At 34.1% G+C, this 13,522-nt stretch overlaps 1 protein-coding gene across 2 annotated transcripts in view; it reads right to left on the bottom strand.

The window, feature by feature from the left end:
- Positions 1 to 2,603: 2,603 nt before the first annotated feature.
- CRISPLD1 (cysteine rich secretory protein LCCL domain containing 1) overlaps positions 2,604 to 13,522 on the bottom strand; it is a 43,607-nt gene continuing 32,688 nt past the window's right edge. For both annotated transcript variants that reach the window (XM_084511036.1, XM_084511037.1), the window contains 3 exons: positions 11,934 to 12,009; positions 6,066 to 6,196; positions 2,604 to 4,208 (listed from right to left, as the gene is read on the bottom strand). In XM_084511036.1, coding sequence (XP_084367162.1) covers positions 4,157 to 4,208; positions 6,066 to 6,196; positions 11,934 to 12,009 — 259 coding nt within the window. In that variant the 3' untranslated portion in view covers positions 2,604 to 4,156. The remainder of the gene's footprint in view (positions 4,209 to 6,065; positions 6,197 to 11,933; positions 12,010 to 13,522) is intronic.

Below are 13,522 nucleotides of genomic sequence, written 5' to 3'. Positions count from 1 at the left end.
GCATTTTGCTGAGCATATGCGCCAACACAGGCAAAAAAAGCAGATGTTATTTTTTCTTCTTTTAAATCAGCTGATAATCCATAAGCAGCTCTCAGTCTAGCATTGACATAAAATTTGAAACTTCTTCAGTTAAGAAAGCACAAACTTAGATAACAAATTATCCTAACCTGTGTTTCAGGCTTAATTCCCAAAAAAACCTTCTGACTGTCCCCTGCACAGAAATAGGACACAGGGAAGTCTGTAAACTCTCTAAAATTCTTCACTCTCCATAACGTTTAAGAAATGTTTCTTAGTTTCCTTAGTTTATGTCCAGCTAGTACATGAGCTGTCTGTTGGTATGAGTATGGGTTCCAACTTCCCTTAAACTGAACTATCCTCATACATCTATCAGAAAGATAACACTCTTAAATAATTTTAAAGAATTACCTGTTTGTGTTTTTCATACCGCCGTGCTTTCATACTAACTGTTGTTTAGTTATTAAATGAGCTACTGCATCCAGAAGCGATGTAGCATAGCAGAGAAATGTCTCAATGATGCTTACAGAGAAGGTCATCAGACACTTAGCAAGTTTATATTTCTTAATATTTTAGCTCTTTCAAAATCATAAACGGCAGATATCAATGTACTAAAACAGTTTCTTATTTATGTACTCACTTAGTGGTGGAGGATTGTTTTGAATCCATTGTAATTATTCCTGTTGGCTACTTACTGGTCTTTTCTGGGAGGCAAGCTAAAAACTATTAATAGCATGAATTAAGCACTACTTTCTTATAGATTATGCCCTTTTTAAATTTTGATAGCATCATTTTCTAAGTTTCTGATTAACCAATCAATTCTTCAGCATTTAAAAGTTTACTTTCTTCTATATTTTTTTCATTATGCTATAATGTGTTCTTTAACACTGCTAGTTACTCATCTGAGCTTTCTGTGAATTAGTTGTGACCATCTGGCATGTAGTTGCTTTGGTACAGACAAAAATATTGTGTAGCTCTCACTCACGATACAACTGCTTCAGAATATCTACTTCTTGACCCATTGATAGTTCATTTAGTAGAGAATTTCTTAAGAAGCTAGAGTTATCTGCGGATTTATATTTGGATATGTTAGAATCATTGCATGTGGAAAAGCAACAGGGCTCCCAAGTTTGTGCAACAGATGTGAGGAGAAAGAGTTACTCACCTCCCTTTCTTCTTGTGACTGTGTTTGTTAGCAGAGCTGCTCACAGCAACCACTTACATACACTAGAGGTAGCCCCCAATTCACCATGTGCTGACTTTGTTGTTTTGGTGTCAAGGGTCCACTCCTGTCCCCCTTGCAAAGAAATTCCCAGTAAATGTAGGTTAGACTTTGAAGATGAGAGAGAGGACAAATAGCAAAGACATGCAGAAGAATAAAAAAGACATGAAGAACAAAAAAGTCCAGGAAAACAAATGGGCAGAAAAAAAGGCAGAAATTTGGTCTGGTAGCCATGTTTCCACCTAGGACCCCCTTCATCCATATACCGAAAGGGACAAAGGTTTGGTAATGAGTGAATATGTGACTGTTGTCTTTCCCCAGCACCAGGCTCTGCTCTGTTCAAAGAAAGAGAAGCATCTTATTTGCCTGATCAGAGAGCGGGGAGCTTGCTTACCACAAAGACTCTGAAGCACCCAACAGACTTCCCAAAGCATCCTAAGGCAAATGGTGGGCACCATGGACCCCACCAGCAGGAGCTGCTGGCCTGCAAAGCCAAGCCAAGAAAGTGTCCTGCCTGTGAAGAAAGGTTTTTTGAGGAAAACAAAGGATGAGTGTTTTCAGATTATTTTGTTTCAGATGTCTTTCTCAGATGCTGCCCCTTGATTTCAGAAGTGGCCTTATTCCACTTTATGTTCTGATAACAGCAACAGTGTTATTATTTTTCTGTTTTTAACTCATGGTATTGCAAGTCTATCTCAAGATTTTGAGTGACTTGGAATTCTAACACAGTCATAGTCTACTTGTGCTACGTTTTCATTTCTGAACAGTGGTTAATGATAGTACTGCTCAATGTATATAAAACTTCTTACAGTGGCTCCCTTCCCTGTCACCACCTTAAAAAAAAAAAAAAAGGGTTTACACAAAGACTTTTTGTCTCGCTCACCAATTAGACATATATCCCAACCAGAACTTCCAAATTGACCATTAGCCTTATGAGGCAAAGTAGGAATGAGCTTTAAAGTGCTTGCTTCCAGCAAATGTAACTAGAAACATTTCACACTATCAACATTTACCAGAAGAGGAAAGAGCTGTATAGAACTGGAAAAAGGTGGCATTTTTTGTTTGTTTGTTTGCTTTTTTACAGTCACTTTCTGACAGAATTGCCCATTAAAATGAGAAAGCAATCTGCTCCCAGATACCCTGGCCAGAACTTGAAAAATGACTGGAAGACTTCATAAAACTCCTAATGTAATTAATAGAAGTTGTGTACCTATGCTGTCTCTACAGCTTTCAAAACTTCAGATTATGTCTGCTGCTTGGTCCTACCACTTGCAACATTTAATTCAGAAAAAAAAGAAAACTTTGTGTTTGCTATTTCTAATTCTTGAGGCAGGGTAAACAATTAAACAATAATGTCTGTCAAATATACTCTTATTATGTAAATTAATTTTATTCAAAACAGATTAAAAAACTAACAGAGCTTGCCTAACTACATGAGGTAGTACATGTAGCAAAACAGAAGGCAGAATATAATATTTTGAAATATGAAGAATATGAATCAGTTTACAAGTTGAAAGGAAATAAATTCAACAACAGAAATAAAAAAATAACAAAAATAAAGTTTAACAGCTTTTCAGTCTTAAAGCACAACACACTTTTCATAGAAAGAAACATAGTATCACCATTACATGTTCTTCATATACCATAATATGGTAAAATTAATGCACAAGGCTGTTCACCATAAATGAATTTTTTTAAATGGTGAAGCAACAAATGACAGTATTGTCAATGGGCTCCATACCACTATACTTCCTGGCCTGCAGGAGTATTTGCCAGGTCATAAGGAGCAAGGTTAGCCTTTGTTACCATTTTCATTTTCTTAAACATTTACCCTCACAATTTTGTATAGTATACGGATACCATGTACATCTTAAGCCCTCAAGCTTACAAATCGTTATATATGTGTACAAATTTATGGTTTTACTGAAACCCAATTTTGGTAAATTGAATGAGTCACATGGTAGAAGTAAAGCACATATGTGTGCAGAACTGCACTGTATATCTGATGAAATTCCTTAATTTCAGGTTACTTGATTTCTCAATATGAAAATTTTCTTTTAGACTCAGATCCTCCAAGGTTATACACGTCTCACTCAATCTCCCATGTCAAGGTAGGTGAATACATGTGAAGGACTGGGTCATAAATGAATTGGGTACTTGAACTAAAGAGCTCACCAGCATCCAATAAATGTTTTATTTAAAATATTTAAGAATTAACAAACATGAATGGACCACTCTCATTGAAATACTTCTTGAGATGAAAACATACTAATACGACCCAGGACTTCTCCATGTTTTCTATTTTATTTTAAAACAGGTATTTGTACTTGTTACAATTAGTGTGAAATTGAAAACAGTCTAGCTCTTCATTTAGGCTTGCATGGCTAATGCTACTGTAAATCATCAAAAAGTTATATAGATATTTATTTCACTTTAAAGCACGATTTATTATACTGAATTATTAGGATGGCTTCTTTTATGTACATTGGAAATAAAAACTCAGGCCTCCCTATGGTATAGTTTTAAGGTTACTGTTAGTGGCATATATAAAGCACCATACAATATCATATTGAAATACCATAATAATATCATAAAGAAAACAGAACATTTATGAGCTTTGAATTAACTGTATAAGAGTAACTGCTAAGAAAATATAGCAATAATTAACACAGGATTCAAAATATTGTTATATATCAATATACATTTTCAACTGAATTTTTCTCCCATGTTTACTTTTACAGATATTTTCATCAAGATATATACGTAATTTAAACTTTTTTTGGTGGAAAGCAGTATATATATTCTGTACAAGAATGTTACAGCTTTATACAAATTATAGAAATTACAAGAAATGGCCTCTATAATTCTCTTCCAAGTGCTCTGTTTTCACTTGCCTGTTTTACATTTTTCTCGCTAGACTCAAACAACAGCAAATACTCTGAATGCCTTGCTTCCTGGAGGATTCTGTAAACTGAAACACAAAAAACATTCCTGGAGTTATTTTTAAGACTGACACTCCAATGACTTTTCTTTTTGAATTGTTAAATACAGTTCTAGGGTCCTGCAACATTTCCTGTGTCTACTACTCATAACTTTTACTACCTTTTTTTTTTTTTTTTTGAATTACCAAACTTTCATATTATTTTTTCTTCAAAGAAAATTATTGAGAGCAAATTGTAACACAAAAATTTCAATAAATCCTAAGTTGATTCTAATTAAAAGAATTAAGCTTTAAATAATAAAGCAAAACTCTTAAAAAAAGTTTGGGGGGAAAAGAGAAAGCATGCATCTTATGTTGGCTATTCTATATAATTCTATATAATTCTATATAATAACTATATTCTGATATAATTTTTAGACCCTGGAGATTACTTGTTCACTGGTTGCACGTATTTCTAAAGAGAATTTATATTTTGCAAATCAAAGGAAATATATTTAAAATATTGATAGCCTTCTGAATGGCTAAATGGCTTTAAAAGAAATAAAAAAAAAGGAGAAATTTGGTAGAGTATGGTTTATTTTATACAACAAAAATATAACATTTCATATTTAATGGTATCATGATTTTCTATTTTGCAAAATATATGAGACCTATTTAAGAAAGGAAAACAGAACAAAAATAAAGAAGAATATGGTGTCTGCACTGGCATTGCAATCTTCATTACAATTTTTCAGATTCACAGAAAACTTGCATGGAACTGCTCTCCTAACCATTGACTTTGGCTTCACTGGGATGGTAAAGTACAAATAATGATTAAATTTGCAACATTTTTTTTTTTCAATTCCTTTTCTTCTCAGTGAGGAGATTTAGGTGGAGAACATAAGTGTCAGTAAGGAACCACTCTTTCTGAAGGAAATGGACATTAATAGGGAAAATGGGGTTATTCATGAAGCAAATGAAAGATGTATTTTAAAAGTTTCTAACTTTACATAAAGGTTTATGAAGTAAAGGGGCATGTCCCCCCCAAAAAAAATAATAAAATAAAAATAAGAAAAAATCCTTTTTCTCCTACATCCAAGTTCTCTAAAGATACTCTTTTAGATTTTTCCCACACAAACTTATTGGTTTTAGAGGTAACATTCCTAGCTTTGCAAGACAGAAAGAGTGGCACAAGGGCTTTTTTTAAGGCCATTTATTTTTCTTCCTATAGAAACTGTAGCGTTCTTTAAATAATTACATTTGAACTGCAACATGTAGCCATGTGTTATCATCATAGAGGATGCTAATACACTGAGTATAAGTAAATGAACTTTCACACCACTTCCATGTCTTTCAGAAAAATACTGATATTGAATACTGATATTGATTATACTGAATACAGTAAAACCATTAAAAATAGAAAATAATAAAAAAAAGTGTTTAATGTTTTGTGAATATCATTTATGAACCAGGTTCACTGATTTGATTCTATGTAAATTTGTAATGATCTGTTTATTGCAGATCCTCTCAGACAGAATAGATCACTGACGTTAATGTAAACATTCTTTGGTGTTTTGCCAAAGAAACCATAAGTGATTTTCTTATCAAATATTGTGTTAGTTGCAACTTAAGCAAAAGAATAAACAAGAGGATTTTTTGTTTGTTTGTTTGTTTTTTATAAGAAGCTTTTTAGAGTAAAGATTTACAAGCTTAGAAGAGGCAAGCAGTTCTTGTAACACAGCTTCTCCAAAGTCACTGAAGCTGTTACACAAGCTCTGTAAATAACCCAAGTTGGCCTATTTGTTGGGTTTCTAGCACTGCCCCAGGTACAAAGATACATAATACAATACTTTGTAAACCTTATTGAGGTGAAGGGTAAACAGTAATCTTTGAAAATGGGCTCTGTACCTTTCTGAAAATATGCCATTTTGAAAGGAAGCAATGTACACCTTTCTTTTGTCTACAGGCATAACATCAACGTAACCACCTTGGTTGCGGACTACACCAGCATGTACAGCTGCTCGGCAGATACTGGATATCTAAGAAAGAAAGAGGGTAAGTTTAGTTTTCATTCATTTTCTTATTTCAAAATTGTTTAGAAGAAAACAAATAAAGATGCCTAAACTAAATTATAGGAAATGTAAAATAATTACACTCATCACATGACTGATTTTATTAATCTTTACAGTACTTAAATCAGATTCATATGCCAGTTTATAGGAATATACCACTGCCTATTCAATGATCTTCCACAGTGTGATTCAAAAATCATTTATTTCAGCCTATTTCAGTTCAAGGACCTGTTCACATTCTTGAGCTTTTCAAAATGAAAGGCTTTATCCACCATCACTTCAACAGCAGAGAGGTAGTAAAAACCAAACCAAAATTATTATAGATCAGGAGATTCAGTTTAATCTCCAGCCAGAGTCAAGTACTGGAACAGCAGAACAGCAAAAGCACACTGCAGTTGTATGTTTCTAGGAAGAGATGTCCTCCCTAAAAATTGACTGTAATAATTCTATCTCCAGCTCAAGAATCTCAAACAGCAGTGAAATGTTCAAGGGAACATTAGAATTTCTTACATTGACGTGGGCCAATATTAAAAGCTAATTATATTTAAATGATTATATTGAAATTGTAATATAAGCATCAAACAAAACAAAGAGATCTAAAACAATCCTAAGCTATTATTCCTTAGTTTTACTCAGGCAAAACTCTCTGTGAAATTAACAGCAGTTTCATCTATGTGAAACCTAAAATCTAATGTCTTGTCATGAAAGTGTGTAGCATAAATAATATTTATAGAAGGATAGTTCAGTGATAATCTTGAGAATGTTGATTAAAATAATTGATTTAAACTTGTAGAGCTCCACTACTCTTTAAGCATGCAAAAAAACAATTGCCAGAAGTATGAAACTTCTTAGCGTAGAATGTATGTCCCAATCTACTTCAATACCCAGCACTACAAAACATAGCTCCAGCTACAGTGAATGTCTACTTAAAACCAAGTTGTTCTGTGGAAAAAAAGAAAAGCCTTCACTGGAATAGGTCTCTCCTCTCCTCAATCAACCTTAAAAACTAAGCCAATACAAATATCAATAGCTGGTTACACAGACGACTATTTAAACAAGAGTTGCATTTCTTCCAGTTATAATTGGAATAATTCATATCTGTTCCTGTAGCTATTTTGTAATCTCAATGCTATATAAAATCAGGAACTTAAAATAGCAATGGTTTTCCTACTCCTATTTCAACCACAGAAGCTGCTAGTTTTGATGTTATATAGTTTGTCTTTTAATGATACAATATTTCTGAGAATAATGATTTGAACCTGTTTATGCAAAGAATGTTTAGCAAAGACACTTTAAAGTTTTTCTCTTCACCCTGCTGGCAAGCTGCTTTTGAACATGCCAGAAGGGATACCATTTATGCTCCTTTGTACTTTAACTCTTCCTCCCTAATCTGCCAGACCTTCATTGTATCCTGAACAGTAGTAGTCACCTTATTTTTAGGATTACAGCATCCTTTATGTACTCATATTATGGGAGTACCTAAAGATAATATTGCTTGTGTACAATGTCTAATATACAGGGATATAAATAGTCCCTACAAATACAGGATTACAGTCTAAGGAAAAAAAAGACAAGATTTACAAGCAATTAACTACACTGAAGAACTAGAAGAACTCTAATTGCTAGTACTATAATATTGTAGCAATTTAGTTTTCAATTCACATTGGAGATATAAAGCAAGCTAGACGTACAATAGAGTAAAATAAAAATCACAGTTTGTCACCTCTGTAATACTACATGTAACACTGCACTTGTTGTATATCACTAGAAAGGACAATACCTTCATAATTACTTTTGAGGGTGGCTAAAATAATGATTTCTTTAATGCTATTTGGAAGTTTCTGATCAAATGCATAAGAAAGTAAAGATAAAACAATGGAGGTAGAATGACAAAAGAGGCCGACTTCCTATTAGAAACTATTTCCAGTATAGGATGGAGTCATTGCTAGAGTTGATACCACAATTGATTACTGGATGGTTAGGCTAATGTAAAACATTTTAAACCTAAAGGCAAGATGCTTACATGGGATATGTGAAAAAGATGAGGTCAGAAAAATGGGGTTGAAGAGGTCAAATCAAGAGATGATTATCAGATGAAAAATAAATTGATATTCTAATGCTGCTTTACAGATGAGCCTGGAGCCTGGCTCATCTGCTCATAAGGTATCCACAAATGTGCATACCTTATGAATATATGAACAATTAAATGAGTACAAATTCATAAATATGAGTTATATGTATACCGATGAATAAATCCATATAGTTTTATCACATTTTTTTTGAGGAAGTTTTATCTGCTTTGAGCTTTCAGGAACTTTTCATTGGCTTCATCTAAATCAAATCAGATCCCAATATTGATGCCATAACATTTACTACTCAATAATGTTTCATCACCCTGATCACACTTCCCAGAACTGTTAGGGTAAAATTCCTCTTAATTTAAACTGAATAGGATTTCAAATCTCTGTCTATCACAGAATTCAGTATATTATTGATAATTTTACATTAGCAGCCTCATAACACTTTCTGCAAGTGTTCTCAGAGATTTGGGTCTGTTTGTTTAATTTTTGTGAACTCACCCTGAAGGATATATAAGGCAGTATTTTAAGGTAACATAAACATTTCATGCAACATTATACGACCCTGCTTTATTGCTGTGCTGTGAACCCTCTGACATTCATTAGTATTTAACAGGTCATAGAATCTGAATACCAAGCTGCTTAATTATTTTCCTTCTTCAGCTACTCAGCAAAATACCAAATATCTACCACACCATAGCAGTACTCTGCAAACCACAAGCCTTTCTCCCTCAGCCTTGCAGAACTACACAACTACTTAATAGTAGTTTTATATCATATTTCACTACAGCAGAGAGCTATGAAAGTTTTCGCACAAGAGTTAGGGAAATATTTCCGTATATGGTTATTGAAAAAAAACTTCAAAATCCTCAGATGGTATGAGCTGATAAAACTCTATAATTTTTGTAGAGCTACTGCTACTAGAAAGTGGTTGTCTTCGGGAAAATGCTGCCTCCTATGAAAACAGCATGATAAATACATACAATATAAATCTTATACAAACAATCACTGCAATCTCAAAGCTAAAAGAAAAGGATGGGAGAACGAATAGGGTAAAAGTTCTATGGGGCACTATCTACAAATCAGAGAACAGATAAAGGAGTAGCAGTAAAATATTAATGAATATAAGAACAAATGACTGATCAGACCAAAGCTAGATACAGAAATGCTTAACTAGATTCTCATGAATACTGCAGAAATGGTTTTGTAAACATATGTTTTTGATGTGACATCTGTTGTTATTTGTTTTTAATTAATAAATATTGTTGTACATTTACTGAATGCAAGTGGCCTAAGTATTAGTGCAAATAAATAGCCATGTGCATGTTATTTGTACATACATACATATAAGTGTTGTTTTTTGTTTGCTTGTTTGTTTGTTTTTTAATGAAATAACATCACAAAAAATCCACCATAGATTTGCAATTTGCAATATGCTTGCTATGACAAGTGGGTAAATGAATTCCCTGTATCTGCAGACAAATCTATTAATACATGAAAAGCTGAAAAAGAGGATTTATTTGTTAAATATTCTCTATAATCCTGAAACTAGTTCAGTTATAAGTTAGAATGAACAAAATATAGTCATATTGCTTAGTGAAATTTCCAATAAAAAGTATCTTATCTTTAAAATAATTTAAATGATAGAAACAAAGAAACTGTAGAAAATCACGTAAAGGCAATAGCAGCAATGGGAACATATAAATAGGATGTGTCTGTCTAAATCTTAGCTAGGTGCCCTAGGACCCTTCTGTAGGAAACGGAAAGAAATTGACAGATCTAGTAGGCTATTCATCCCATACTGAAGGAAACACTCATAAAAGGTCAAATGAATTCTGCTTTGCCTATTCATCTCTTTTACCACTACTACTACAAACTGCTATAAACATAACACAGATGTCCAGTTTCATTGTGGAAACTCTCTCAACATCTGAAGTTAATAGGAAGACTCCCATCCCTGTTTTCTTACCTGTATTTACGTCCATTTTTTCCTAAAAGCAGTATGACTGCACACATTTCTATACAATGGATATGAATAATGAGACAGTATATCTACAATAATTTTAAAGCACAATTCTCCAATACTAATTAAAGTAAGCTGGGACTTTTCTAGCCAAAGCAAATATGAGATTTTCTCCTGTATAAATTAAACAGAAATAGGTCTTCTTTCTCCCACAACATAATCTCTTCTGTCTCCCAGGGAAAATGTGGCTGTTACCATTCACTGCAACCTCAGAACTGGAAGAAAACTGTGTTTGATAAAATTAACTATCATTGAAACTATTTTCACTCCCCTCTTATGCACATTAAGGACCCAGTTGCACAGGCATAGATTAGTGTTGCTTGCTGAACTGCAAGAGCTTCTCATGCACAGAGGACAGGAACACAAATTATACAAGCAATCTACTGAACACTAGTTAGTTGCAAAATAATGATGAACAATTGTTTGCATATTATTTTCACATATTTCGAAGAGGTGGAAAATACTGAAAAACATCCTACCCAGCTGGGCACCATACTACTCTGTACGACAGACAGAGTTCCAACATGCAGCTTATTGGTAAAAATTTGAACTGCTCTCTCTGCCACTACATAGTGGCTTCTCCAAAGGGAGACGACAAAGCAGAGAAAAAAAAAAAAAAAAAAAGGCAAAAAAATGCAGTATTAGTCTTTCACAATAATATAACTGTGAGATATTTTACTCAAATATATCAAAATCCTTCTTCAAATATTTAGCTATCTAAAATGATCTACAATGATAAGAAATATCCAAAACAATGAGAGTGTTGACATGTATTTTCAGAATAATTTTTGGTTAATTGGAAAGAAGCTTTGTTTACATTAGGGTCTAAAAGGCAAGGGTTTAAATCATGGAATGGCTTGCGTTGGAAGGGACTTTAATGATCATCCAGTTCCAACCCCCCTGCCATAGGCAGGGATGCCACTCACCAAATCAGGTTGGCCAAGGCCCCATCCAGCCTGGCCTTGAACACCTCCAGGGGTGGGGCATCCACATTCTCTTGGCAATCGGTTCCAGTGCCTCACTACCCTTACAGTGAAGAATTTCCTCCTAATCTCTAATCTAAATCTACCCTCTTTTACTTTAAGACTACTCCCTCTTGTCCTATCATTATCTACCCCAGTAAAGAGTCCCTCTTCATCCTTTTCATAAGACCCCTTTAAGTATTGAAAGGCTGCAACAAGGTCTCCCTGGAGCCTTCTCCAGGCTTAACATCTCCAGCTCTCTCAGCCTTTCTTCATGGGAGAGGTGTTCCAGCCCCCTGATCATTGTATTAGATGGCTGATGAGTATACATTGCCAATACTGAGCAAATCAATGGGAATTTCGATCAAAAATTGAAAACACATATCCAGAAATTGCTGAAGTCTAGAATGAGTTTTTAATAAAAATTCCATATCATCAGCAGCTGAGTACTTAAATGGAAGTCTCCGACAAAACACTTCAGAAAATACTGTTATAGCACATCTTTTTTCTGATAGTAGGTCTAAAAAAACCTGCATGTGGAGGAAAAATTGATATTTACAGGATAGTATTATCTTTACACTATAGCTTGTCATAGGACTTTATATTTCATTATATAATGCAATGAAAATCACATCACTTACATCAGAATAAATTCGTGTTCCAATTACTCGAGCATAGTGTGGATTTGCCTGCATACAGTTGCGAGGACAATACACCCTGAAATATGGAAAATAAAGCACACTCAGGAACAATGATATTAGAGTATTACTATGTAACATATTCAACATCAGCATTATTGAGTATCAATCTATTTGATGATGCATACAGACATACATACTGACGCTAAAAGGCTATCAGTTTTTGAGCTTTGGTTACTATTGACTGAAAAGCATTGCTAATGTAACTTGTGGTTCACAATAAAGTGCTTGAAAACATTCTTCAACAGGTCTGGTCTTCTTCCTCCTTTTAGATAAGCAGGTCATTTCTTCATTTAACATATGTGAGGACAGTAGAAAAGCCAGCGTATCATTATCTGTTTCGACAGCATTCTATCCAAACAGTATAGCTGAATACTTTCTCAGGAGATGCATACATGAATGAAGACCTGGTATGGTGCTGATGAGCTGGCGATTAAAGAAATTTAGCAACTTATCGTGAGGGTGAGCACTTAACATCTATGAATAAAATGGAGAAACTTGGAAAGTAATGAGATTTTAGGGGATCAGAATGCTACTAAAACACAGTCTGCCTTATTCATCTGCATTTTGTTAATCTTTAAGAAAAAACTTTGTGTTTCATGAATCCTATAGCTCCAATATATACAGGACAACTATGTGGAAAGATAGTATAGTGTAGTATAGAAGGTAGCAAGCATTGTGTTTGAAAATTATAATATGCTACAAGGATATAGTAAACCTCAGATCTACTCTGAGAGGGTGTTTTATTAAAATTGGGTCATGACTTTATGCCTCTTAAGCCTTCCTTCTTGGGGCAGCACTAGGAAATCATCCTTCGCTGGGATACTATCCACACTCTAGTCAATATCTGGCACGTCACAGCCCTTGGGTCTTATCAGATGGGTCATTGAAACTAGCTGTTGCAGCTGGAAGGGAGAGTTTTTCTCTGAAGGAAGCAAGAAAGAAGCTTTAGAAGACTTGATGATTTATGGTTAAGGCATAAGAAGGAAAAAGTAGCTTCTACAATCAGTGCCACGATTAGCGCTGATGATTAGCGCTTGTAGTTCCTGAGACTACATTTTCAGAATTATGTTAAGGACATGCACAGAATCTTGAATGGATCATTGCTGTTCAGAAGGTTCTTAAACTGATGTTATCAGAATTAATCGGTCATTTTAATGCTATTTTTATTTTTCTTTTTTCTTAAAGACAGACTGTATTTTTCTCCTAATAAAGCTTATTTATTTATTTTATTTATTTATTATATTTATTTTTCAATTAAGAAAAAAATAAAGAAGGGAGAAGTATGAGATTTTATCCATCCATTCCTGCATTCCACTCCTTTTCTTGCTTCTCCACATCTTCCAGCTAGAAAGCTAGGAGTCACAGCCAAACACCAAACAAGTCCACGGACCCAAGTGCTACATGAAGCAATGTTTTCCTAGCAGTTCTGGCTTTGTGCTTGCTTCCTGTATTGGCGGTAGGATTGCTATGAAAGTACTCCTGTGGATACCTCCAGCTTAGCTTGCGGTAAATCATGCTACAGAGTATTT

This window comes from Aythya ferina (genome assembly GCF_964211825.1).
Source record: "Aythya ferina genome assembly, chromosome: 2".
In the NCBI taxonomy this organism is placed as follows: domain Eukaryota; kingdom Metazoa; phylum Chordata; class Aves; order Anseriformes; family Anatidae; genus Aythya; species Aythya ferina.
This window is presented reverse-complemented; position numbering and strand designations above follow the sequence as displayed.